The following is a 26,914-nucleotide window of genomic DNA, read 5'->3' as shown; positions in this document are numbered from 1 at the left end:
AAATTCAAAGGCTCTGCTTTATTATTTAGTGTGTGTGTGTGTGTGTGTGTGTGTGTGTGTGTGTGTGTGATGTGAGTGTCATGGTATGCATGTGGGAGTTACAACCTTGCCTTCTATCTTGTTTGAGACAGGGTCTCTTGCTGTTTACTGCTGTGCATGCCAGGCTAGCTGGCCAATGAGCGTCTAGTGAGAGTCTGTCTCCAACTTGAAGATAAGGAAGCTGATAATAAATGTTTGCAGAATCACTGGTGTAATCAACACTCATCCCACCTTTACGGCCCTACAACAGCTTTTTGCAGCTTTCAATGGTATTTTGTGTGGGAGGGGTGGTATGTTCACATGCCAGGGATGCTACAATTTCAGACATGTACTGCTGAGCCCACTTCTGGGGATCCAGACTCAGGCCATCACGCTCGTGTGACAGTCACTTTACCTACGGAGTTATGGCCCCAGTTTGAACCGTTCAGTTGCTTTTACTACAGTGTGAATTTAATGTTTGACTATGAGGTATCGCCCCCAAAGCCTTGTGTTGAGGGCTTGGTTTCCAGTGCAGTGGAATTCAGAAGTGGGCTTTTTAAAGTATTGGTGCGTAAGGGGTTCTGACTTAATCAATTGGTTAATTCACCGATGATTCCTATTATGACGGCATTCCTGGGTGGTGGGAGCTGGCTAGCTGGTGCTGCTTACAGGTGGCATGTCTAGGAAGGGTGTATGATCCCCAGTTACTTCCTGTTTCTCTTCTCTCGGCTCTTTGGCCACTGAGCCACAGGCTCCTGCCTCCATGAGGTTTTGGTCTTGTCTCAGGCACAGAGAAATGGATCCAGCCAACCATGGACCTTGGAAGCCGAGAGCCAGAGCAAACCCTTCCTCTTTGGAGGTGTTCTTGTCGAATGTTTTGCCACAGTTCTGGGGGACTCTGGGTGTCACAAGAGCAGCAGATGCTTTCATTGAAGACTTTGTGGGTCGTGGGTCTCAGTCACAACTATTCAGCTTTGTTATGTGGCACAAAAGGACTTTATTAGCAACTAAGGCAGGAAGGGTTGTTTCTGCTCACAGTTCTGGGGACAGTCCATCATGGTGGGGCAGTGGCAGGAGCTTGAGGAGATGCTCACATCGCATCAGCACCCAGGATGCAGAGACAAGTGAATGCTGGAGCTCGGCTTGCTCTCTCCTTTTACTCAGCCTGGGACTCCATCCCATTGAAAGATGATGCCACCCATAGTAAGCCTAGTCAAGTGCAGGGCATGGCGGCTGCAAAGGAGGCTAGGGGAGTTAGCCTCTGGTTTCAAATAGTCAGTGTTTGGAGGGGGAAAGGCGAATGTCATGCTGGAAAACACTCATTTCTATCACATCAAAGTGAAATCATTCCAAGAGCAGTAAAGGCGGGGATAGCTCCAAGGCTTGGATTTACAAACAGAAGCACTTTATCTAGCCATAAAGAGAGGTGCCTGGCAGTTTCCTGTCAGGGGAAGTTGTTTGAGGGCTGGGGAGATGCTGACTTGGGAAAGTGTTTGCCGGGAAAGCATGAGGACCTGAAGCCCTCCTCTGCACCCAGCTGAGAAGCTGGGCAAGTTGGCAAAAGCTTGTTATTCCAGTGCTGGGCAGGCAGAGGCAAGAGGATGGCTGAACCTAGCTGGCCGGCTAGCTTAGTCTACTTGGGAGTTCCAAGTTCAGTGAGAGACCCAGGCACCACACTTCAGGTTGACCTCTGGTCTCACATGCCTATACACACATGTACTCCTATGCACTCCTGGACATCCCTGACATGTGAACATGTGACTCCTCTCCCACGGAATATCCTTGAAAACTGCAAAGCATCTGTTGTAGTACTATATAGTTGGGAGTATTTATTTGATTCTGCAAATATTATCATTATTACTATTATCTTCTTCATTGCCATGGGAGGCATAACAATGATGCACATTAAATGCTTGGAAAATGTTATATTTTGATCACTAGTTCCTCCTTGGCATCATATTGTCTCATTTGATTCCGATATTCTACTCCCACGAAGTGGGTACCGATTGGAAGCTGAGTCACAGCAGTGTGCACACCGGTAATGAGTGAAGGAGGGATGTTTTTGCTTTGATCTGCTGTCTCCAGAAGTGGGCAGGGCCAGGCTTTCTCAGCCTGAAGCAAGTAGAAACCATCCTACCATGCCTGCAGCACGCTCAAGAAAGGGTCTTCTACATGGGCTGGAGAGATATCTCAGCAGGTAAAGGCATTTGCTGTGGAGCATGGACATCTGTGTTTGATCCCTGGGACCCACGTGGTAGAAGGAGAGAACTGACTCCGGCACGTTCTCCTCTGACTGCCTCGTGAACACCTGGGACCAGTGTGAGTACACACTCACTCACACACACACACACACACACACACACTATTTCAAACAGTTAAAAACAAAGGCCCCTATGCAGTGCTTCGGGTAGACCTTTCTTTTTTTTTAACATTTATTTATTTATTTATTATGTATACAGTGTTGTGTCTGCACGTATCCCTGCAGGCCAGAAGAGGGCACCAGGTCTCATTATGGATGGTTGTGAGCCATTATGTGGTTGCCGGGAATTGAACTCAGGACCTCTGGAAGAGCAGTCAGTGCTCTTAACCTCTGAGCCATCTCTCCAGCCCCCTGAGCAGATCCTTCAATCTTCCTTTGCAGATCTTGCTTCCAAGTGTGCATGCCCAGGTACTGACAACTCTCAGAGCACGTGGGTGGGTGTCAGAGGAATTGGCTATGTGCCTTGGATATTTAGGATTTCACTGATTGATTATTTTGCATGGAAATGTGCTGAAACTATCGATATAGTATGTGTTGATAAGAGAGGGAAATAGAGTTTGTCACGAGTAACTATTTTTGAGTACGTACAGAGTATGAGATACTGCACCTGGAAAGGATAAACCATTTCCTGCACTCAGCAGGCAGGCTGGCATGAACCTTGGTCTATGGTACTGATGGATGATCTTCAGTGGGGATTATCAGGATTTCTTTGCTTCACTGTAATTTATGGTACAATTTGGAACAGGAAAGTTTGGGCTGACTAAGAATGAAAATGGGGGCTGGGGGGATGACTCAGTTGATGAAGAAACTGAGTTCAGTCCCCAGGGTGGAGTAGTACATGTTATGATTCCAGTGCTGGGGAGACAGAGTCAGGCAGGTTCTTGGGCTTGCTGGCCAACCAGCTTGGCACAACTGGTAAGCTCCAAGCCAGGGAGAGATCCTGTTTCAAACAACAGCAAACATACCTAGGAAAATATCAGAGGTTGGCCTCTGGCCTCCACATACATGTGCAGACACATGCACGCATGTATGCATGCACGCACGCACATATGGAGAAAGTGACGGCCACAGTGGAGAATCATTTGCAGAGTGGGCAGCGGCAGTGGAATAGCTGAGGCACGCATGCCCGAGGTGTTCTGGTGTCACACCAAGGCCCCACAGTGCAGAAGATGCTCTGGGGCCCGAGCCTGTGCCCTGATTGGCTCACATCTCCTGTTCTCATGTCTGCTGCTGGGTCCCTAACTAGATGTAAGGATACATGTTAGACGCCAATTAGTAAAAGGAAATCAAGTGCCTTGCTTCTAGCTTGCATTTCCTCCGTGTATGTGTGTGTGTGTGTGTGTGTGTGTGTGTGTGTGTGTGTGTGTGTGATGTGTCCACATGGTGTATGTGTCTGTGTGTATGCACAAAGTCTAGAGGTCGGTGTCTGGTGTCTTCCTCTCTCTCTCTCTCTCTCTCTCTCTCTCTCTCTCTCTCTCTCTCTCTCTCTCTCTCTCTCTCTCTCTCTCTCTCTCCACCTGGAGTGCCCCGATTCAGCTAGACTGCCTGCCCCGTAAGCATAAAGGACCTGCTTGCCTCCATGACCTCAGTCTCAGTTTGGAGTTACAGGTGTGAGCTACCAGCTACTATTGCTGGGTTTTTTTTTTAAGTTATGAGTGTTTGTTTACATGTTTGATGTGTACCATGTGTGTGCCTGATGCCCACAGAGGGCAAAAGAAGGTTTTGGATCCTGCAGAACTGAATCTACAGGCAGTCATGAGCTGTTGTGTGGGTGCTGGGAATCATACCTGGGTCCTTTATGAGAGCAGCCAGAGCTCTGCACCTGAATCCCCTCTCCAGCCCCATGTCTGGCTTTTTTCTGTATATGCTGAGGGTCTGAAGCTGGTCTTCAAGCCTGTATGGCAAGTATGTGACTAACTAGCCCTCTTCCCTGACCCTCACATCTTAGACACTTGGGACAGTCTATTCTGCACTATGAACCCAGGGTCTCATGTCCTGATGGCACAGTTGGGCATCAGTCTTACCGAATCCCTTAGGGTAGCTGTGTGTGCCTCCACAATCCCTCATGGCACCTCACATGGAAAACAACACCTTACACACCCACAGCCACAAAAATAAAACTAGAAAAATACCTCTCTGTAGTTTCCAATCTGTCTTCCTCTGGTAAGGCGTCCAGTGGGGCAGGAGTATTTACAGGCAGCAACATGGTACTGTACCAGTCACTTCTGTGGAAATGACACAACAGATGTATCAGCACTCACACTGGCCCTTGTGTGACACGGGGTCTCACATGTGCCACAGAAGCCTCAGACTCACCACTTAGCTGAGGATGGCCTTGAACTTATCATCTTCTGGCCTCTACCTCTCAAGTTCTGGTATTATGGGTGTGTGCCATAGCACTATGCCTGGCTTATGATGTGTTGGGATTGGAACCCAGGACTTCTTGCATGTTAGGCAAACACTCGACTAACTGAGCTACATCTCCAGCCCCTAGAATGAATGAATATATATATATATATGTGTGTGTGTGTGTGTGTGTGTGTGTGTGTGTGTGTGTGTGTATGCATGTTTGCATGTGTGGACACATGTGTGGATTAGATTTGTATGCATGTGGTGTCCAGAGGTTGCTTTTAGGTGTCTTCTTTTACCACCCTCTACCTTATACATTCAGACAGGGTCTCTCATTGAACCCAGAGCTCACTGACCTGTCTAACCTAGCTATCCAGTTTACTCTGGGGAGTCCCTGTCTCTGCCTCCCAAGTGCTGGAATTACAGGCACTCACCATCTTGCCCAGCAGTTTCATGGGTATTGGGGTTCACAACTCTTGTCTTGATATTTGCACAACAATCACTTTACCCACTGAGCCATCTTCCCAGACTCTAGAAACATAACTTACTATTTAAAAAGTCTTGAGTGTGGAGGGCATTAAAACAGTTGTGAAAAGAAGAATGGTTTAAAAAGTTTTGAGTAGTTCTGAATTTGGGATACACATGGGTATTCTACATATTGAGAAAATAACACTAAGTAGGTAAGAAAGGGGAATTAAGAAGCTGAAAGGAAACTGAAACAATCAATTCCACAGTTACAACAGAAGGGAAGAAAGAAAAAGAAGGATTGCAGAGAGTTTAGTGGTTAAGAGCACTTTTAGAGGACCCGAGTTCAGTTTCCAGCACCCAAGTTGGGTGGCTCACAACCGCCTGTAGCTCTAGCTCCAGGGGATCTGATGCCCTCTTCCAGAGACCACAGGCACACTCCTCATAGAGACAAGCACATATAAACATAATCAAACAAAACACATCTTAAAAGAAGACAAAGGAAGGGAGGGAGGGAGGGAGGAAGGAAGAAAGGAAGGAAGGAAGGGAGGGAGGGAGGGAGGGAGGGAGGGAGGGAGGGAGGGAGGAAGGAAAGAAGGAAGTGAGGGAGGAAGGAAGGGAGGGAGGAAGGAAGGAAGGAAGGAAAGAGGTGGGGGGAGAGAAAGACAACAAAACAGCCTGGTAATGTATACGGTTGGGATGCTACCCATACACCCCCACACTTGGGCAGGATGAGAGCAAATGGCAATTGCACATAACTCCGAGCTTCATTATTCTACTTGCTCATCAACAACTTTATGCACGAGGCAATTCTGAGACCATTCAGATGGTCTTGAAAGTTCTCACAGCACAGAGGGAAGGAAATACAAATATTCGGTGGTTTCTGCAGAGACAGCTCAGTGGTTGAATGCCCCCAGGTAGCATGTGGCCATGTGTTCAGTTACAGTACCACACTGTGGTGGCTTGCATGAGAAACGTCCCCCATGGCCTTATGTATCTGAACGTTGGTCCCAGCTGGCATGAGCCAGCTTCTGGAGGTGGATCTTTGCGGGACGACTGGAGCATTTACAGCTTGGCCCCACACGTGTTCTCTAATTCTTGTGAGTGGATGAATGTGATCTCTCACAACTGACTTCCAGGCTGGCCTCAAGTTCCTGCTGCCATGCTTTACTGCCACAAGGGGCTCTCTCCTTCTGGAACTGCAGCCAGAATAAAGCCTGTTCTCTTCTAGGTTACTTTTGGTCATGTATTTTATCACAGCAACAGAAACGTACCCACACACACACACACACACACACACACACACACACACACACACACACGCTCACACACACAGAATCAAATTGCTACAAAGTTTCTTTAGAGGTTGGAGAGATGATTCTGTCAGCTAAGTGCTTGCCATGCAAGCATGAGGACCTGAGTTTGGATCCCCAGCACCCACGTAAAAAGCTGGTCATGAGCCTATATTCCCAGTGCTGAAGGAAGGAGTCCTGGGGCTCACTGACCAGCCTAGGTAGTCTAGTCAGTGAATTTCAGGTTCTGTGAGACACCCTATCTCAAAATATACATGGAGATAGATGGAGGAAGGCAGGAGACATCAACCTCTGGTGCCCACAGGCACATGCACACACATGAACACAGACACACAAAATATGAAATGGTAGAAAGTAAGCATCAACTATGGGTGTGGATTGGAAATGTAAAGCAGTGGTGTGAAATTGTTACTTCTAAAATAAACACACCAATGCAGATGTGTCTCTATGTACCAAGGTATGCATACATGTCTTCACGCAGGAAGCATGTATATGTGTTCTGTAGTTTTGTCTGTTGAAGACAAAGTGATTTGCACCCTCTTGACAGAAGTGATTTGCACACTGCACACTCCCTTCCCCATTTGAGACAGCCTGGCCTCCTCCTCCCAGAGGTCAGCCCTGTTACCGACTCTGACAAAGACCCAGGTTCTTTCTTGTGTGTGGTGGGGGGTATTTTTACTTTTCATGTGAGTATGTGTGCACGAACAGTGCCCATAGGGACTAGAAGGCAGCATGGAACCCCCTGGAGTTACATGTGTCCAGTGGAGTCTAGTTTACTGATTACATGTGTCTAGTGGAGTCTAGTTTACTGATTACATGTGTCTAGTGGAGTCTAGTTTACTGATTACATGTGTCTAGTGGAGTCTGGTTTACTGATTACATGTGTCTAGTGGAGTCTAGTTTACTGGTTACATGTGTCTAGTGGAGTCTAGTTTACTGGTTACATGTGTTTAGTGGAGTCTAGTTTACTGATTACATGTGTCCAGTGGAGTCTAGTTTACTGATTACATGTGTTTAGTGGAGTCTAGTTTACTGATTACATGTGTCTAGTGGAGTCTAGTTTACTGGTTACATGTGTCCAGTTGAGTCTGGTTTACTGATTACATGTGTCCAGTGGAGTCTAGTTTACTGATTACATGTGTCCAGTGGAGTCTAGTTTACTGATTACATGTGTCTAGTGGAGTCTAGTTTACTGGTTACATGTGTCTAGTGGAGTCTAGTTTACTGGTTACATGTGTCCAGTGGAGTCTAGTTTACTGATTACATGTGTCTAGTGGAGTCTAGTTTACTGATTACATGTGTCTAGTGGAGTCTAGTTTACTGATTACATGTGTCCAGTTGAGTCTGGTTTACTGATTACATGTGTCCAGTGGAGTCTGGTTTACTGATTACATGTGTTTAGTGGAGTCTAGTTTACTGGTTACATGTGTCCAGTTGAGTCTGGTTTACTGATTACATGTGTCCAGTGGAGTCTAGTTTACTGGTTACATGTGTCCAGTGGAGTCTAGTTTACTGATTACATGTGTCCAGTGGAGTCTAGTTTACTGATTACATGTGTCTAGTGGAGTCTAGTTTACTGATTACATGTGTCCAGTGGAGTCTAGTTTACTGATTACATGTGTCTAGTGGAGTCTAGTTTACTGATTACATGTGTCCAGTGGAGTCTAGTTTACTGATTACATGTGTCTAGTGGAGTCTAGTTTACTGATTACATGTGTCCAGTGGAGTCTAGTTTACTGATTACATGTGTCTAGTGGAGTCTAGTTTACTGGTTACATGTGTCCAGTTGAGTCTGGTTTACTGGTTACATGTGTCCAGTTGAGTCTGGTTTACTGGTTACATGTGTCACTTTCCCCCACTGTAGTTGTAAGGATGCTAGGCAATAACTTTACTATTGAGTTATGCCCCAGCTACTATAAGAACCTTTATCAGGTTTGTCTGCGAGCATGCCCGTGTGTGCATGGGAGGAATTCTTGACTGTTAACTGAAACAGAAAGACTCAGACCACTGTGGGTGGCATCATTCCATAGGCAGCAGGTCCTGAACTGTGTGAGAGGAGAAAGCTAGCTGAGAACAAACAAGCCAGGATTCTGTCTCTGCAGAAGTGATGCTCAAGTTTCTGCCATGACTCCCCTGCGATGGTGGACTGTAGCCTGGAACTGTCAGCCAAGCAAACTCTGGATTCCCTAAACTGCTTTTTGTCAGGGTGTTTATCACAGCAACAGAAATCAAACTAGAACAATGGGTCAATTTGAAAGCATTCCTGGCTTCCTGCAAAATGAATTGGTTTAGGGGCTGATACTGCCATCTAGTGGTGTGAGAATGATATGATTACACAGTTTTGTGAGCTCAGTGGAAAGTAGAAGTTACCAAAAAGCAAGCAACCAGACAGATCCTAAATACTTCCTCAGACAGCTGTTTGTGAGAGCCCAGTGAAGGTGCTGTCACAAGCCCTGAGGAAGACACTGCCTAAGAGCTTGGGAGAATGAGTCAAGAAAGGATTGCTGTGCAAGCTTTCAGACCTGAATTTGATCCCAAGAAGCTGAGTCCTAGCCCAGAACACACTTAAGAAATCTGGGTTTGGTGGTGAACACCTATAATCCCAGAATGGAAGAAGCAGACACAGGAGGATCCCCACCCCGCTCCACCTCATGGCTGGCTACCCTATCGAGTCAGCTAGCTCTGGTGCTGATGGAAGATCTTACCTAAAACAAAAACAAAATAAAAACAAAAACAAAAACAAAAAAAGTTACAGTTTCTGATGAAGAACACTCAGGATTGTCTTCTGGCCTCCCTAAGCATGTGTACCCATGGACACGTGTACCTGCATATAGGTGTACATGCACACACACACACACACACACACACACACACACACACACACTCCAGCATGCACGCAACGTGAATATTTCAAGAAGAAATATTCTTCCAAAAGGAAAAAAATAGGTCATGACTATTCAGCAGAATTATATAATCAGTTAGTTCCGTATCTGTGCTGAAACCCTGCAAATTGGCTAGAAATGCATTACTTTTTTTTTAAGTGTGTGGAGTTCTTTTTGTGTTTGTGTTTGTTTTTGTTTTTGTTTTTTTGTTTTTTTTGTATTTTGGTTTTGGTTTTTCCAAGACAGTGTTTCCCTTTGTAGCCCTGGCTGTCCCGGAACTCACTCTACTGGCCAGGCTGGCCTCGAACTCAAAGAGATTCATTCACCTGCCTCTGCCTCCTGAGTTCTGGGATTAAAGGCATGCACCACCATTGCCCAGCTAAAATGTGTGATTTGATTAAGATAAATTCAAACTATGAAAGTCAGCTATCCACCATCGTAGCTCCTTGGCAAGCAAGCCCCTCCCTCATGTTTTAAAAGTACAATTTGAAAGTGTGATTTGTCAACATTGACCTTTGACACCTGGTCCCCCAGCCTCTGTGACCTACAGTGCAAACACCCAGGAGCCCAGCAGTTTCCCAGCTTACCTCTGAGTGGTTTCTACCCTAGGGGGGTCAGACAAGGAGGAGAATATCAGGGGCTGGAACCTCTTCCAGTTCATGATCCCAGGAATTATGTCCTGTGATGGAAGTTGGTGCAGGGACAGGATGTGGAGAGAAAGCATTAGGTGGCTGTTGAGAGTTAATGCTGACTGTTAACTTGACAGCATCTAAAGTCACCTAAGGGACAAACCTCTGGGGCTGTCTCTGAGGACTTTTAAACACTGGGTTAGCAGAAGTGGGAAGACCCCTCCCCCAACTGTGGGCAGCAGCACCCTCTGGGCTGCACTCCCAGACGGAACAAAAAGGGGAGAGTTTGCTGAGCCCCGGCATCCATCTCTCTCTGCATCCCGACGGATGTCCTGTGACCAGCTGCCGCATGCGCTTGCCACCATGCCTCCCTTCCTTAAGTTGCTTTTGCCACATGTTTTGTTAGAGGACCAAGAAAAGTAACTGACGCGGTGGGAAAATGTCTCAGAGAGCCTTGACTTCAGTCAGCTATTTCTAAGTTCCAAAAGGTCAGGTCCAAGCCTATCCTCTCATTAAGCTTGACTGACTCTAAAGCAAAGACAGCTGTTCCGGTACACGGTATGTGGTGGTGACTGAGGGCAGATGTGGTCTTCCAGGCTGCCTGAACGGCTGTGACAGTGATGCTAATGAAACGTTCCATGAGGATGGGTAGCACTCAGGCAGGGAGGACAGTGCAGTGGAACTCACTGGCAATGTGATGAGACTATTAGGTCTTCAGCTGTTCAGCCAAGTGCAGGGAGCATCACAGGGATGGTACCTGTGGCTGGAGAGGCAGGCAGGTCACCAAGGAACCTGAGGGCTAGGCCAGTGGAGCTACTCTGTGGGCAAGGGATACATACGGAGTGTGCGTGTCTGTGTGTGTGCATGTGTGTGAGTGTGTGTGTGATGTCAGAGGCCAAAATCAATGCTATCTCTCATGAAACATGCAGCTTGCAGTTTCCATTAGGCTGGCTAGCCAATAACCTCCAGGGATCCACCTGTTTACATATCCCTGGTGTGGGGATTACATGCCTGTGCCACCACTCCTGGATATATGGGCACCAGAGATCTGATCGCAGGTCCTCATGCTGTGGGGCTTGGCCATCTCCACAGTCCCCTGGCCCACTGAGGCGTTTCAAGCTGGATCAGCAATTTCCTGTGGCAGCCTGGAGGCTGTGGCAGTGGTGAATCATGGTGGAGACGAGAGGGGAGTTATAGCCACCTATGAGTTAGGCGGGTGGGATATGGGAATGTTCTAGAGCTGGTAGATCAAGGATTGTGTGAGCTCTGTGACTGGGAACAGAGCCCAGAGTCGTAGTATCACATGACTATTTTCATATGGCTGGAATGTATTAAGTAATCATTTCCCCCTTTAAGTCAAAATGAGTGAGGGAGTTAGTAAAAGGACAGCAGACAACAGGAGGTGGACAGATGGACAATCGTGTTACGAGAATAGTCCTGCCTCCTTTACAGTTGGCAGAGTGAGGACTGTGGCCACCATTCTTGGTTCATGGCTAAGGCTACAAGTTCTCTTTTATTGTTGTTCAAATGGCATCTGTTCATTTTGAACATTTGTGTATGTACCCAAGTGTAGTGTGTGCATGTGCCTATTTGCATGTGTATGCGTACAGGAGTGTGAATGTGTGTGTGCTTGCATGTGCATTGTATGTTTGTATTTGAATGTGTGTGCACAAGTTGTCAGAGGGCAACATGCACAAGCCAGTGCTCTCCTTGGTCTTCTTCCACCATGTGGGTCCCCGGGATTGAACTCAGATTCTCAGACTTGGTGGCAAGCTCCTTTACCCTCTGAGCCACCTTGCCAGCACAATCGTCTTGTTCTCAGTTCCCGCTGGTGCCCTCTCTCCCTGTCCCCTGCCCCTCCCCACAGTCCAAGGCCAGCTCTGCCAAGGGAGCCTGGTGCTGACATTACCGTATGATGGAGAAACTGCTTTTGGGTGATAGGAATGCTGGACCCGATGTGGGACTCTTGGGTGAACTTGTACTTGGGGTGAGTGCACAGATGGTAATCTATCAGAGTTTCTGCATAGGTCAGAGGATGCTTCACTGCAAACAGTCCTGGGCTGGGATTCTGTGGGCAAGAGGGAGAGCAGATTGATGGTGTTTACCCTTCTCCATACCAGGCACAGGACAGGCGTCAGCAACGCTGTCTGTGGCTCCCACTAGCACTAACAATGGGGATGCATATCGGCTCTTAGCAAACTGGGCACAGGAGCAGAGCTTCAGGTTGGCCTGTCTTACCAATGTCACCATCTTCATGTGTGCATTTTCTGGCTTAAGGGTTTCAGTAGATGCTATTTAGATCTGCTGGCCTCACGAGGAAGAAAATGTCACTGGAATCACAGTTTGAAACTGCTTTTAGCCATGATCAACGAGGGGATTATTAAAGAAGCAAACTGGATCTGTCCTAGTCCCTCACTGTTGTGATGAAATACTCCAACAAAAACAGCTTAGGCGAGGAGTTTGTTTTGGCTCCCAGTCCACCACGGTAGGGAAGTCAGGGTGGTAGGGAGCTGAAGCAGTTCGCCATATCATAGCATCCAGAGTCAAAAGGCAGAGGGGGTAAATGCTCAGCTGGCATGAAATGCCAAAGAGAAAACACCCCAGGGCTGGGGATACAGCTGTTAGCAGAGCACTTGCCTAGCACACAACAAGCCCTAGGTTCAGCCTCCAGCGCCACACAAAAATCGGATGCAACGCTGCATACCAGCAACCCCAGTACTTAGGACATAGAGGTAGGGAGGTTAGAAGTTCAAGGTCATTCTTGGCTGCATAGTGAGTCTGAGGCCATCCTGGGCTATGAGACACTGTTTTTAAACAAATGGGTCTAGAAAAGAGGCTCAGGGGTTAAGACTGTTTCGTCCTTTATCAGGAAGCCTGGAGTTCAAACCCTGGCATTCATGTTGGATGGCTCAGAAACACTGCAACTCCAACTCCAAGGGATCCGATACCCTATCCTGGCCCCACTCCCTGGCATACACACAAATAAGTAACAAAAGTAAACATAAATATTTAGTAAAGAAAAATCAATTAAAATAACTAAAACAAAAAAGGAGAACATATTTCCAACTCATGTTTCTGGGTTTTTTTGTAGGGTAATTGCTAGAATAAAGGGACACAGAACACAGGCATCTGCCAACTGGTACTTACGAAAACATATAGCGGGTCATATTCCACAGACATGGCCAAGCCCTCAGGTGCCTTCATACTCAAGATGGAGGGCTTGGCCGAGAGCTGTGTGGTGTCCTGCTTGGGTAGAGCTATGATGGTGGTGACTTCATCCTGTGTAAGGACCAAGAGGGACTTGCTAGTCTTATTTTCTTCTTAAAGAGTTATTTATTTTACTTTATGTGCACGAATGCTTTCCTGCATGTATGTGCACCATGTGCATGCCTGTTGGGTTCCATGGAACTGGGGTTATAGATGGCTGTGAGCCACCATATGGGTGGTGGGAACTGGACCTGAGCTCTCTTCAAGAGCAACAATGCTCTTAACCGCTTAGCCATCCCTCCAACTCAATAACTTGCCATTCTTAATGGCAGGACATGAGTGGCAAGAGCAGTTCTTGAAGTTGCAGCTGCATTACCTCAGCACCTTGTTTCAGGGGTCGAGCAAGCTTCTGAAGTTTGTAATTTGTTGAGGACTTGTTGACAGAAAATGGTTTATATCCCTTGATTTGGTATAACTGAGGAACCTGAGAATGAAAGAAGACAGCAGATTGGTGACACTTAAAAGCCTGCTTTGTATAGCTACTTCCTTCAAATGGAAACCTTTCTTCTTGGAGGAAGCCTCACTGAGGCTCAGGTAGTGAATGAAACTCAGAAGTCTCAAGAAGTACCTGAAACTTACAAGATTCACAAAGAAGTTCCTCTCCAAGGTGAACAATTGCTGGGAAGAGGAGACTTTCTGATTAGCTGAGCTGCCTGCAAATTGTCCAGGGTGCTTCAGAGATGCACCTTTAATGAGTTCTTACCCATGACAATGTAGTGTTCCAGTGATGAAGCTGCCTTTGAGTCATCCATGTTCCTGCATGAATCCCCTCACCCACGCACCTGTACGTATTCCCAATAAACATTCTGAATCATTAAACTAAGCTGGGGGATGTAATTTCTTTAGTCTGTCATCAGTGCCCTATCCAGGGTGAATAGGCATTTGTAGTTCCTTAAAAAGGGACCCACAAGAACCCATTATATTTTGGTAGGATTAGTGTCTCAACAACAGCTGCCTAACAGGGCCAGTCCTGAGTCTTGTTCTGAGTCTTGGCACATGTCAATATTTAAATTATTTTTTGTGCCAGGGGGCTTTATTGGAGATATACATAAACATATTTTCACTTTCAAAAGCACAAGTAGTCCTACCATTCAAGAAAGGTTGACTAGCCAGGCAGTGGTGGTGCATGCCTTTAATGCCAGCACTCATGAGGCAGAGGCAGGCGGATCTCAGAGTTTGAGGCCAGTCTGGTCTACCGATTGAGTTACAGGACAGCCAAGGTCACACAGAGAAACTCTGTCTCAAAAAAAAAACCCAAAAAAGAAAGAAGGGCTGACTAACTTGTGTCTTGAGGTTTCTTTTTTCTTTTCTTCCTTCCTTCCTTCCTTCCTTCCTTCCTTCCTTTCTTTCTTTCTCTCTTTCCTTCTTTTCTTTGGTTTTTTTGAGACAGGGTTTCTCTGTATTGTTTTGGAGGCTGTCCTGGAACTTGTTCTGTAGACCAGGCTGGCCTCGAACTCACAGAGATCTTCCTGCCTCTGCCTCCCAAGTGCTGGGATTAAAGGCATGTGCCACCAATGCCTGGCTTGTTCTGAGGTTTCTAATAGATGTAGAGTCACTGTTTCCTAGAGGCATAATATATATTCCCATATTCATACTGGAGAAAAAGGACTTGAGGTGTCCCCAACACACTATCAAATAATAGAGAAAATACAATGTGTCATTCTATATAAGCTAGAATAGAGTAATACTAACAAAATAGTACAATTAAAATTCAAGTCTATTTTGCTTGCTTCGTAAGAAACCTGAGGGCCAGTGAGATGGCTCAGTGTGTTAAGATGCTTGTCATCAGGACTAATGACCAGAGTTCAATTTCTACAACTCTTACTGTAGGAGGAGAGAACCAACCCCCAAAAGTTGTTCCCTGACTTTCACACAGGCACTGTGGCACATACGCCTTCTTAATGACAGATGGATGACAGATGGACAGGTAGATGGGTGATAGACAGATGGTAGCTATAAGCAACCAGAATAACTTACGTTATATGCACATCTTACCTTTAAAACGAAGTAGGGATATTTGTGTTTGATTTGAACATCAGAAGGTTTAATTAGGACTAGTCCAAGGCCGTCAATAGCCTACATGGGAAAATGAAAAGAAAAACTTAAGAGGACAAACATCTGTGAACAGAAACAGCTCCGTGTTTTTTCATTATGTTTTAAAACATCACCTGAGGGTTCCATGCTCAAAACAGCTCTTTCTGTGGCCACAGTTGCTATCTGAGCTGTGGGCACAAAGGCAGCCCTCCCCCATGTCTCTCTGTGTGTGAATCTTATGGACTATCATGGAGGCTGCAACATGTCCTTCTGAGATGATTTATCCTGGTTGTCAACTTGCCTGGATCTGGAATCGACTAAAAGATAAGCTGCTGGGCACATCTACAAGGGGTTTTCTTGATCGGGTTATTTGAAGTGGGAAGTTCTGCCCTAAATGTGGGTGGCTTCATCCAGTGTCAGTCAGACAGAAGGGGGCCTGAGGGAAAAGCTTTGTTTTTTTGCCTCATTGCCTGGTCATCTCACCAGCAAGCTCATCTACCTGTTGTGGCTGTTGCTGTTGCTACATTCCTTTGCTGAGACTGGAACTCAGCTTCTTTCTGTTTCCATGTGGACTGAGGACCAATGGCTCTCTAGGAATCCTCTAGATCTTCAGTGGCAGGTTGGGACTGTTGACGCAAGCAACCAGTGGATCAAGCAGCTACCAGGCTCCCATCCCCTCTAGTATACGACAGATGCTGTTAGATTATCCAGGTCATACTGTGTAGACAAGTCTAACAAATCTTCTCTCAGTGTATATTCATTCAATCCGCTCCACAGTTCCCGCAGGCTTGAAGGACTTAAGGAGTGAGCAACCGATGAGGCCAGCCCTCCTCAGGAGTCAGTTTGTCTGAGGGAGCACCTCACAACCTTCTGGTCTACCTCCTAGGACAGTTTGAAGTCAAAGCTCAAAGGTTAGCTTCTCCCAACCTGTGGGATCTTCAGAGCTCCCCGTGGGCTCGGCTGAGTCCTTTGCCCAGAAGCACTCTGGTTTCACTTCTTTGGCCAGGCCCCACCTCTGTGCCAGTGGTCATCTGTAGAAGCTGGTCCCCAGAGATCTCCCTGCATAGCCATCTGCCTCAGACATCCAGGGATCCTAGGACAGGGCCTGGTGCATTCCAGCCCCAACATGTGTCAAGCATCATTCTTTACCTTCTCCAACTAAGCCCAGCATACCCCAATGTGGTGGATTGCTAACATGTCATCCTTTTAAAGCGATGTCTCAATTTCAAATTTACTGGATCTTTTTAAAAAATGGGCATCTTATAAATTGATGAAGTCTAGTAACCAAAACCCTTAAGATGTGACAAGTGTTAAGTGACATGTAATGGTTAATTAACTATTCTTATTATTACTCTTATTTATCATTATGTGTATATGTGTATGCTGATGTGTGTGCAGGTTCATGTATGTGCAGATGTGTGCATTTGCATATACATGCATGTGGAAGACAGAAAACAGCCTTGGCTGTATTGCTCTTCAAAACCAGTTTATACTTTTTAAAAGGTTTATTTTTAGCTTTACTGTATGTGTCTGTGACATGTATGTGTGGGTGCTCTCTGAGTCTCTAGGAGGACACTGGCTTCCCCAGAGTTGGAGTAAAGGTAGTTGAGAGCTACCACAATGGGTGCTGGGAACCAAACTTGGATCCTTTGGAAGAGCAGCAGCCAGTACTCTTAACTGCTGAGCCATCTCTCCAGCCCTCTGCTTTGTTTTTTGACACAAGATATTTCCCTTTACCTGGAACTCACCATTCAGCTACTTTGACTGACCAGTGAGCCCCACAGATCTGCCTGTCTTTGCCTTCCCAGCACTGAGATTACACATCATACCAAGCTTGGCTTTTAAAAAGCAAAACAAAACAAAAAAAATCTGGGTTCTGGAGATCAAATTCAGGCTTTTGTGCTTAACTGAAGCACAATTAACTATTATTTTTTTATACGAGGGAAGAGGAGGCATTGTCATACTTCAAGAGAGAGATGGGGTGGGCGTGGAGTGGTGGGATTCCAAGCCTGATGGGTCGGTTAGCTTGTTGATTCTGGGTCCACATGCCATCTTTAGCAGATAGGACCCCGACCTAAGAGCTGCTGTTGTCTTGGCCTTCCATTTGCCAGGCCAGGAGGCTCATTTGAGCATAGGCCAGGTGAGAATTCTGCTCCTATCTTCCCATCTTCTCTTGAGTCCAGTTTTCATGCTGGGCTTCAGATTGGGAATCAGCTCAAGTTACAAGGAAGCTCTTCCAGGTACCCATGGAGACAGTAGGCATGGGGCATATGATACCCACAGTTACAGTAGGCATGTAACAGATGGTACCCATAGATACAGTAGGCATGGGACAGATGGTACCCATAGATACAGTAGGCATGGGACAGATGGTACCCATAGATACAGTAGGCATGGGACAGATGGTACCCATAGATACAGTAGGCATGGGACAGATGGTACCCATAGATACAGTAGGCATGGGGCACATGATACCCATAGATACAGTAGGAATGGGGCACATGATATCCATGGATACAGTAGGCATGGGACAGATGGTATCCATAGATACAGTAGGCATGGGACAGATGGTACCCATAGATACAGTAGGCATGGGACAGATGGTACCCATAGATACAGTAGGCATGGGACAGATGGTACCCATAGATACAGTAGGCATGGGGCACATGATACCCATAGATACAGTAGGAATGGGGCACATGATACCCATGGATACAGTAGGCATGGGGCAGATGGTACCTATTGATACAGCAGGCATGAGGCAGATGATACCTATGGATACAGCAGGCATGGGGCACATGATACCCATGGATACAGTAGGTATGGGGCAATTGATACAGTAGGTATGGGGCAGGTAGTACCCCTGGATACAGTAGGTATGGGGCACATGATACCCATGGATACAGTAGGTATGGGGCACATGATACCCATGGATACATTAGGTATGGGGCAGGTGGTACCCCTGGATACATTAGGTATGGGGCAGGTGGTACTTATGGATACAGTAGGTATGGGGCACATGATACCCATGGATACATTAGGTATGGGGCAGGTGGTACCCCTGGATACATTAGGTATGGGGCAGATGGCAGTGGATGCTCCCTCATTCCCTACTGCTCATAATTCCTGAGGCACAAGTCCCCTTCAGAGCCTCTCAGGAGGCGGAGGGACTGGCTGTCTGCTCCCCCAACTCATTATTGACACCCACCAACTCATTGTAGCTCTGAGAGTCCGACGGAAAGACAAAGGGCAGCACTTCCTCAGGCTGTAGTGAGTAGCGCCAGGGGTATTCATCCTGACTCACTCGCGCCCTCAGGGATCGGTAGGGATTCTCAGCTAGGAAAAGACAAACATGTTTAGGGAATTTGTGAGGTGTCTCTATGTGAAACCAGCATTTTAGCTGTGTACTTAGCAAATGCCATGTGCAGCAGAGCATTCATGTTTATTTTCTTCAGTGGTGTAGTGACTGATATGTCATGCTCCTGTAACAGCCTTAGTTAAACGTATTGGGTCAATACACACACACACACACACACCCCTACACACACACACATCACACACACACATACACACACATACACACACACATATACACACACACATACACACACACACACAGGCACATAACACACCGCATACACACACCCCACACATAACATACACAGCACACACCATACACACAAGCATACTCATACAATACCCCCACACTGATGCATGCACACACATACATAAAATGCATACTACACACACAAACATACCACACCCATACACCAGCATAACCCCCACACAGCACACAGGACTCTCTCTCTCTCACACACATACACAACACACAACACTCTTTCACACATACACACAGAACACACACATACACACATAATACACTGTGTACACACACACACATACACACACAAACATGAAGGCAAAATAGTGATTAGTTAGAAAGGAGGAGATCTGAAGAAGTGGGAGAGAAAGGAGAAAGATATAAAAATGTATGAAAATGTCATACTGCAAATTATTATATATAATTAATATATGCTTATATAAACTTTAGAAAGAATACTTAGATTTATGTATACACAAGCATGCTTGTATGCATATATAGAATAATATATATGTACATGGTTATTTATGATTTTTTTTTTGAGACAGTTTCTCTGTATAGCCCTGGCTGTCCTGGAACTCGATCTGTAGACCAGGTTGGCCTCCAACTCAGGCATCCACATGTCTCTGCCTCCGGAATGCTGGCATTATAGGTGTGGGTTACCACACTTGGCTCATATTCATTTTAATTTTTTTACTTCATTTAGCTTACTAAGTTGCAGTTCTCATAAAATTTGACTTTATTTTTAGAAGTTTTTATTGTTAGTTTTAATTATGGGTTTGTGCATGAGTGCAGTCCCCAGAGACGCCAGAAGAGGGTGTCAGAATCCCGAGTTAGAATGACAGGTGGTTGTGAGCTGCCTGGTGTGTGTGCAAGGACTGCAAGCTGAGCCCCCCCCCGTCCCCAGAGACCAGTCCTTCCTTAAAATACCCCTGATGAATCTAACCAAGAAAAGGTGCGTTCTAGAGAACTTCTATAGATAACTAGTGTGATTTTCATGTAAAGTTTACTGTTTGTTAAAAACGCTTTCCTTGTTAGAAACTTCAAAATTAACAATAAAATACTGTAGGAGGAATAAACGAGTACTTAGAATGCTGCAGAGTGTTTGGGGAGGGAAGCAAGGCGGTCTTGCAGTCTTGGTGGCGGGGAGGGGGTTGTTACTGCTTGAGGAGGTGGGGCGTGATAGAGGCGGGCCTGGGCGAGTGTGGGTTGGCGCGGCTGCCTTTGGCTCTTCGTGTGAACCACAGACTGAGAGGAGAAAATTGTGACATGGCCTTTGGGTTCTTAGAAGCAGCTTGTGGATCACAGCGTTCAAATGAATGGAACTTTTTCTCCCTCCTTTAGCCTCCCTCCCTCTTCGGTGAGATGTGCATGTCTATGTTCATATGGTACACATGTATGTGCAAGTATGTAGCATGTGGGGATCTGCATGTAGAGGCCATAGTACAACCTCAACTGTTGTTCCTCAGGTGCAGTCCATATTGCTCTTAGAGACAGCCTGCAATTTGTCAAGGAGAGTAGGCTGGCCAGGGTCGCTGTCTCCACCTTCTCAGTGCTGGGATTACAAGCATGTCCCACCATGGCTGGCTTTTTCTATGTGGGTTCTGGGAATCAAATACAGGTCCTCATATTTGCAAGCCAAGTCCTTTACTGACTGAATTATGTCCCCAGTCCCAACAATAAGATTTTCTAGGAACAAGAGCCAGTATGTGGCTTAAAGCTTTTTGTGTAAACGCTAGGCTGAACATTCGCTAGAGTCAACCAGTCATGCAGCAACTATACATGACAAGTGTCCTTGTGTCTCTGCTGATGAGAAGCAGCAATGGACAGCAAGAGGTTGAGTGGAAACCAGACCGCACAGGTGATACCACTCAGTCTAGGGTGGGCAGGCCTTTGTGACTTAACTGGGCAGGCACTTGGGCCACAGCTGGCTTGGAGATCTGAGGTAGGTGTGGAGATAACTCATATACACACCCTCAAAGATGAGCAGTTACACACGGTAACTCACACATGGTGAGAGGGAGCTGGTAGACATAAGTAAATCAGACTTCCCACAGTGGAGAGGTTCCCCAGGCAGGCCTGATGAAATCGCAGGGTCGGTAGGAAGGGTGAGAGATAGCAGTGACACAAGGAGCCAAGGAAAGAGGGCAGCTTTCAACAGCAGCTTCCAAGACAAGGAACGGCCCTGCTGACACTTTGGTTTTAGATCCCTGATTGCCAGAAGCTGTGACATTCATGTGTTCCTGTGTGTATGCACATGTATGTTTGTGCGCATCATGTGGAGGCTGGAGGACAACCTTGGCTGTCAGTTCTCAGTCACTTTCTACCTTCTGTTTGTGGTAGGGTCGCTCACAGACCTGGATCTTCACCAAAGGCTAGGCTAGCTGGCCAGGGAGCTTCTAAGGTACCTTCTGCCTCCCATCTCACTGTCACTGGTAACTACTGTACCTGCCTTTTATGTGGTTTCCAGGGGTTGAACTCCGGTCCTCACATTTTCAAGGCAAGTGCTTTGCTTTCTGAGCCATCACCCCATCCCTGAAGTTGTGTAGCTTTAAGCTGTGAAGCTGGTATTGGTTTGTTTTAATGGCAACACAAAACAGATGTATAGAATTTATGATGAGATTTGACATTGCCAGAGCTGAGTTCATTGAGAAGAGACCTCTAAGAGGCTGTGGTTATCAGCATCACTCAGCTCTCCTTACCTTGTATTAGTGATCGTTCGGCTTTGACAAGCTTTCTCAACATGCCTTCTTTGTCCATTCCATGGATAGCCCTCAGCATAATGTGCAACCTCCGTTCAAGCATGACCTGGAATTGGAAAGAACAGCTTCAAGTTAGGAGTTGACACAAGGTTCTCTTGGCTGTCGCAAGGTGAGCAGCTTCATGCCAGCAGGCATTCCCACTGTGTGCTCTAAACTGCACAGTGCAATGGAATGAAACCTCTAGAACTGATCCAACCCATGACTTCTTCTGTTCCACATTGATTACTTCGGGTATTTCGTCAGAGCAGGAGAAAGCTGAACAACACAGCAGTGTCTTAATCACTGCTCTCCCTTGCTTGAAGATGTCTTTGTCCCCTAGGGAAACCACACTCAAAAGGAAGAGACAGAGGTCTACAGGTGGCATAAGATGCCAGAGGGGCTCAGCACATCCTTTGTGTCAAAGACCAGAAGGATTTCTCCTTTGAGGACAGGCAGAAGACCAGTTGGTCCAAAGGCAGTGGACCAGTGAGCCACAGGGAGGCAGGGAAGTGTTTTGGTCAAGGAGGGGGAATGGAAATATAAGTCCACAGCAGGGATGGTGCTCTTGGAAGAGGATGGGGACAGTGTGAAGGACAGAGGTGTGGCTGCAGTCAGATGTGGCTCCTCACATTAGAACCCTAGAAGCTTTCATTGTTCCTTCCTTCCCACTTTTCTGGTTTGTGTGGTGTGGTGTATGCACGTGTCCATGCGCATGTGTGTGTGTGTGAACGTGTGAGCGTGTGAGTGTGTGTGTGCGCGTGCACGCATGCACGTAAGCAAACATACACGTGCTTATGAAGGCCAGAGGTTGATACTGGGTTCTGTCCTCAGTTGTGACTCCACCTTATTTTTGAGACAGGGTCTCTCGCTGAACCCAGAGTTCGCAGATTTGGCTAGGCTGCCTGGAGTCCCAGGATCATTCTGTTTCAGTGGCCCTAATATTAGGATTACAGGCCCATGCCACCACACCTGACTTTTTACACAGGGACTAAGAATCTGGACTCCAGTCCCCATGCTTACATGGTAAGAGCTATACTGGCTGAACCATCTGCCCAGCCCCATCAGATGCTTCTTCTTCATCCTGACAGTAGGAAGTCCCTGGAGGCTGCGGATGTGCTTTGTGGAATGTAGGTATGCAGGGGAGCCACAGCAGGAGGTGACTCTTGGGAGAAAGCAGTAGGCTCAATGTCACCTCTGAAATTCCTCATTCTCCACTGAAACAATTACCCCCAATATCCCATTGCTTTAGTGTCACTGTATGACCCCAGCAATTCCTCTCCTAGGTGTGTATACCTTGGAGAATAAAAAGCCATGTGTCCTCTAACTTGGGTGTGAATGTTTATAGCAGCGTTACTCAGAGTAGCTGAGTGGTGAAAATTGCTGGGATGCCCATCAGTGTATGAGCCTGGTCTGCCCTAACAGTGGAATATTGCACAGTGATGAAATAGAGTGAAGATCTCGTATGCTACCACTGGAGATACAAGTGAAAGGAGCCAGTTACAAAAAGTCACATACAGTATGATTCCATTTCATGAGATGTCCAGAAAATCCAAGTCCATAAGGACAGAATGTAGATTTAGTGGCTGCCAGGAACTTGGGGAGCAAGGGAATGGGTAGGGACTGCCTTTCTGAGTAATAAAAATATTCTGAAACTAGGTAACAGGCAGGGGTGTAGCTCAGTTTGTAGAGGGTTTGCCTGGGTTACACAGAGCCCGGGGTTCCACCCATAGCACAAACGTGGTGTGGTGGTGCACACCTGTAATCCCAACAACCAGGAAGTGGAGGCAGGAGGATCAGGAGTTACTTGACTACACAGTGAGTTCAAGGTTCCCCTGGGGTATAGACTCTGACCAAATAAATAGAGAGGTAAATATCACAAAGCAATGATGACTGTCTAGATAGGTGACTACATTAAAACCTTACTGCCCTGGTTGCTTTAACTCCATCCTAGCTGAGAAGGGAGTCTTTGGGATTTCCCACATCAGACTGTCTGTGGAAGACTGTGGGGATTGTTAACTGATGTATGAAGACCCAGCCCACAGCTAAGTGCAAGCCTGAACCAGGAAGGTGTCTGCTTCAGTTCCTGCCCTGATTACCCTCATGATGGACTGTGGCCTGGAAGTGTACTCCAAACAAATCCTTCCTCCTCCAAGTTGTTTTTGGTCACGGTGTTTACCAGGGCAGCAGAAGGGAGACTGGAACGCTTACTCAATGGGACACTTTGTGGAGGTGATGTTTATGCCAGGTGAACTGCATCTCTAATCCTTTATTCCTGTAAAGCCATTGTTGGATTTCCCCCACCTGGCAACTACACAAGACAAAAAGCTGAAGAGGCCAGTCTAGAGCTCAGAGTTACCTTGCGCGCTGCTTGCTGAAACCGCCTTTGTGCCCGGAATCTACTGAGCCACATGTTGTTAATGAGTGGATCAAAATTAGGATGGAATTCCTGGATTCCCTGTGAAGACAAAAGCATAGGCACACCTTACATTCAAGTACAAACTCTTTGGCATGAGCCTTTAATAAATGTGTTAGAGTTTGATCTCTGTAATGCCAGCATTCAGGAAGCTGAGGCAGGAGCATCATGAATTTGAAGTGATTCTGGCCTACTTAGCAAGAGACTATCAAAACAAGCGGAAACAGGTGGCTCACAGAGTAAAAGTGCTTGCCACCAAGTCCAAACTTGAGCTCAACCTTTGGAACTTCCATGTTGGTGCTGGGAATCCGGCCTTGGTCTTCTTGGAGAAGAACAGCCATTGCTCTTACCTCTGAGCAATATCTCCAGCTCTCACTTCATTGAGTCTCATGCTGAAAGCGGAGCTCACTAACTTGAATAGACTGGCTCTAGATCCACAGTTCTGGGGTTATAGGCACCTGCAACCATAGCTGGCTTTTTATGTGGGTCCTGGAATTGAACTCAGGCCTTCAAGCTTGTGTGGCATGCACTTTGTGAGCTGAGCATCTCCCCAGACCATAATTATAAGTTCAGATATTTCACTTGCAAATACGTAGTATCCTAGTTCGCTTTAGATTGTAACAGCCTGGAGACATCTGAGAAGAGAGGCATCACCCTAATGTGACCGCCGTGGGCACATAGTGGGTGGGTGGGGGATAGTGTTGGGGGCCTGGGGGCTTATTTCCATTGCTAAGTGGTATGAGGGCCCAGCCCACCCTGGGCAGCACCATACCTTAGCAGATGGTCCTGAGTTGTTTAAGAAAGCTAAGTGTAAGCCTGCCTGTGAGCCAGCTAGCAGGTGTCCCTACATCGGTTCTGGGTACTTCTTTGGCTGTGCAGTGAGCTTGTGGAGTAGCGAGCAGGCCTGCCTGGGAGCTCCTGCCTTGAGGCCTCTTGACAATAGATTGTTGTTGTTGTGAGCCAAATAAACCTTCACTCCCCTAAGTTGTGTGTGTGTGTGTGTATGCATATATATATACATACACACATATATATACATACACACACATACATATATATATACATATATATATATAATTTTATTTTAAATTATATGCCTGTGTGTGGGTATGTGCTCCTGTGAGTGAGATGCCAGTGGAGTCCTGAAGAGGGCATCGGATACATTAGAGCTGGAGTTCCAGGACACTTTGAGCTGCTGACATGGATGTTGGGAACTGAACTTGGGTCCTTAGAGAGAGCAGACTCAGAGCCACAGAGCCGCCTCCAGGATACTTAAGTTACTTTTGGCCAGAAAGGAAATAAAGACAGTGAGACAGCACCTGGGAAATATAAGCATACTAAAAACAGCTGTTCCCTCCTGGTGAGGGGATTGCTATGAAACTCCTTGGTCCTTTGGAAATGAACAGTTAAAGGATGATTAGATTCCAAGTGGAGAGAAGTTACTCACCTCCTCCATCCAGGTCACCGCCAAGTGGAGAGAAGTTACTCACCTCCTCCAGGTCACGGACGATCCTCTTGTTGTTCCGTACAGTCTCCAGTCGTTGAAATTCTTCCTCCAAAACAGGGTCGTCTCGGTTTTGCTGGATTTGTATATGAGGAGACATATTAAAGTCAAAGATGAATGCATACAATTTTTCTTTAAAGCTTGTGGGAAGCCAGGTGGTGATGGCATACCATTTGGATCCCAGCACCTGGGAGGCAGACGCAGGCGGATCTCTGTGAGTTCAAGGCCAGCCTGGTCTACAAAGCAAGTTCCAGGATAGCCAGGGCTACACAGGGAAACACTACCTCGAAGAAAAAAACAAAAACAACCGAAAAAAGGGAAAAAATTACAAAACCACACCCAAATCAAACAAACAAACAAATAAAACAAAACAAAAATAAAGCTCGTGGAACCTACTGGACAATGGGTCACCGATGTCCTGCCATGGAGTACTGGCAGGTTAAAGTGTTCACTATTCTTACTGTTCAGACACGGGGAACTTTAATAGCAGCAAGCGTCTCATGTAGCACAGTCTGACCTCAAATTTACTATGTCTGAGGATGACCCTGAACTTCTATCTTCCCGCCTCCACCTCACGGAGAGCCCCAGATAGCTAGGAATCAGTCCCTCACAAAACATGGGACTTTAAAAAAGTGGTGTTTTTTTTTTTGGTAACTTGGTTGCAGGTCCTCCAGTGTGAACTCTGTATGTGACAACATATGGCAATGCCCCAAAGGCTGGTCACAGAGGCCACAGAGGTGGCTTAGTGGTTAAGAGTGGCTGCTAGGCTTGCAGAGGAGCCTACTATTGTGTTGAGTGGCTCACAACTGCCTGGAACTCCAGCTCCAGGGGAGCAGATGTCCTCTTCCGGCCCCCACAACACCCCACTCACACATGCATACTCACACACAGATACTCACATGTACATATAATTACAACTAAACAAACCTTTTTAAAAAAAGATTAGCCATGTCCATATCCTTCCTACTTACTCACTGAGATCCTGAAGTTCACACTTCTAAGCTTTGCTGGTTTTTTTGGAGGGGGATAAACTGGATCCCCTATAATTCATATGTTAATGTCTCAACCTCTGCACCACAGCATGTGACTATACCTGCCATACAGCTCTTGGGTGGCTCCTGACAACAGTTTGGGGCTCTCATCTCCATGCTCTGCAGACCACAGGGCAGGAGTCTCACATCCAGAACCGCTGCCCGAGCCCGAGTCATCGCCTCCATTTGAAGGTTCTTGTTCTCTCTGCCAATTCTTGTTTTCTAATTAGACTGCACTCACTCTTTCTCTGCCTTCTGAATGTCCCCAACAGACCCAACATCAGTCTCTTCTGTCACCTATAGACACTCCACTTGTAATTAGCAATTTATGTGTGTTCAGCCCTCTGCCTTCCTCTCATATTCTCTCTCTGTCTCTCTCTCTCTGTCTCTCTCTCTCTGTCTCTCTC

General features: G+C 46.5%; 1 protein-coding gene across 3 annotated transcripts in view; it reads right to left on the bottom strand.

The window, feature by feature from the left end:
• The window catches only part of Cfap221 (cilia and flagella associated protein 221), a 74,884-nt gene that overhangs the window by 2,618 nt on the left and 45,352 nt on the right, over positions 1-26,914 (bottom strand). For 2 of the 3 annotated variants that reach the window (XM_040738605.1, XM_040738604.1), the window contains exons 13-22: positions 25,463-25,552; positions 23,916-24,014; positions 21,521-21,626; positions 18,426-18,553; positions 15,179-15,259; positions 13,500-13,607; positions 13,064-13,195; positions 11,826-11,984; positions 9,875-9,966; positions 4,411-4,503 (exon numbers count right to left, since the gene is read on the bottom strand). In XM_040738605.1, the coding sequence (XP_040594539.1) occupies positions 4,411-4,503; positions 9,875-9,966; positions 11,826-11,984; positions 13,064-13,195; positions 13,500-13,607; positions 15,179-15,259; positions 18,426-18,553; positions 21,521-21,626; positions 23,916-24,014; positions 25,463-25,552 (1,088 nt within the window). Of the gene's footprint in view, positions 1-4,410; positions 4,504-9,874; positions 9,967-11,825; positions 11,985-13,063; positions 13,196-13,499; positions 13,608-15,178; positions 15,260-18,425; positions 18,554-21,520; positions 21,627-23,915; positions 24,015-25,462; positions 25,553-26,914 lie in introns of those variants that run through there. The other variant, XM_040738606.1, reaches the window with a different exon arrangement.

Source organism: Mesocricetus auratus, unplaced genomic scaffold, assembly GCF_017639785.1.
Source record: "Mesocricetus auratus isolate SY011 unplaced genomic scaffold, BCM_Maur_2.0 Super-Scaffold_100676, whole genome shotgun sequence".
NCBI classification, from domain to species: Eukaryota; Metazoa; Chordata; class Mammalia; order Rodentia; family Cricetidae; genus Mesocricetus; species Mesocricetus auratus.
This window is presented reverse-complemented; position numbering and strand designations above follow the sequence as displayed.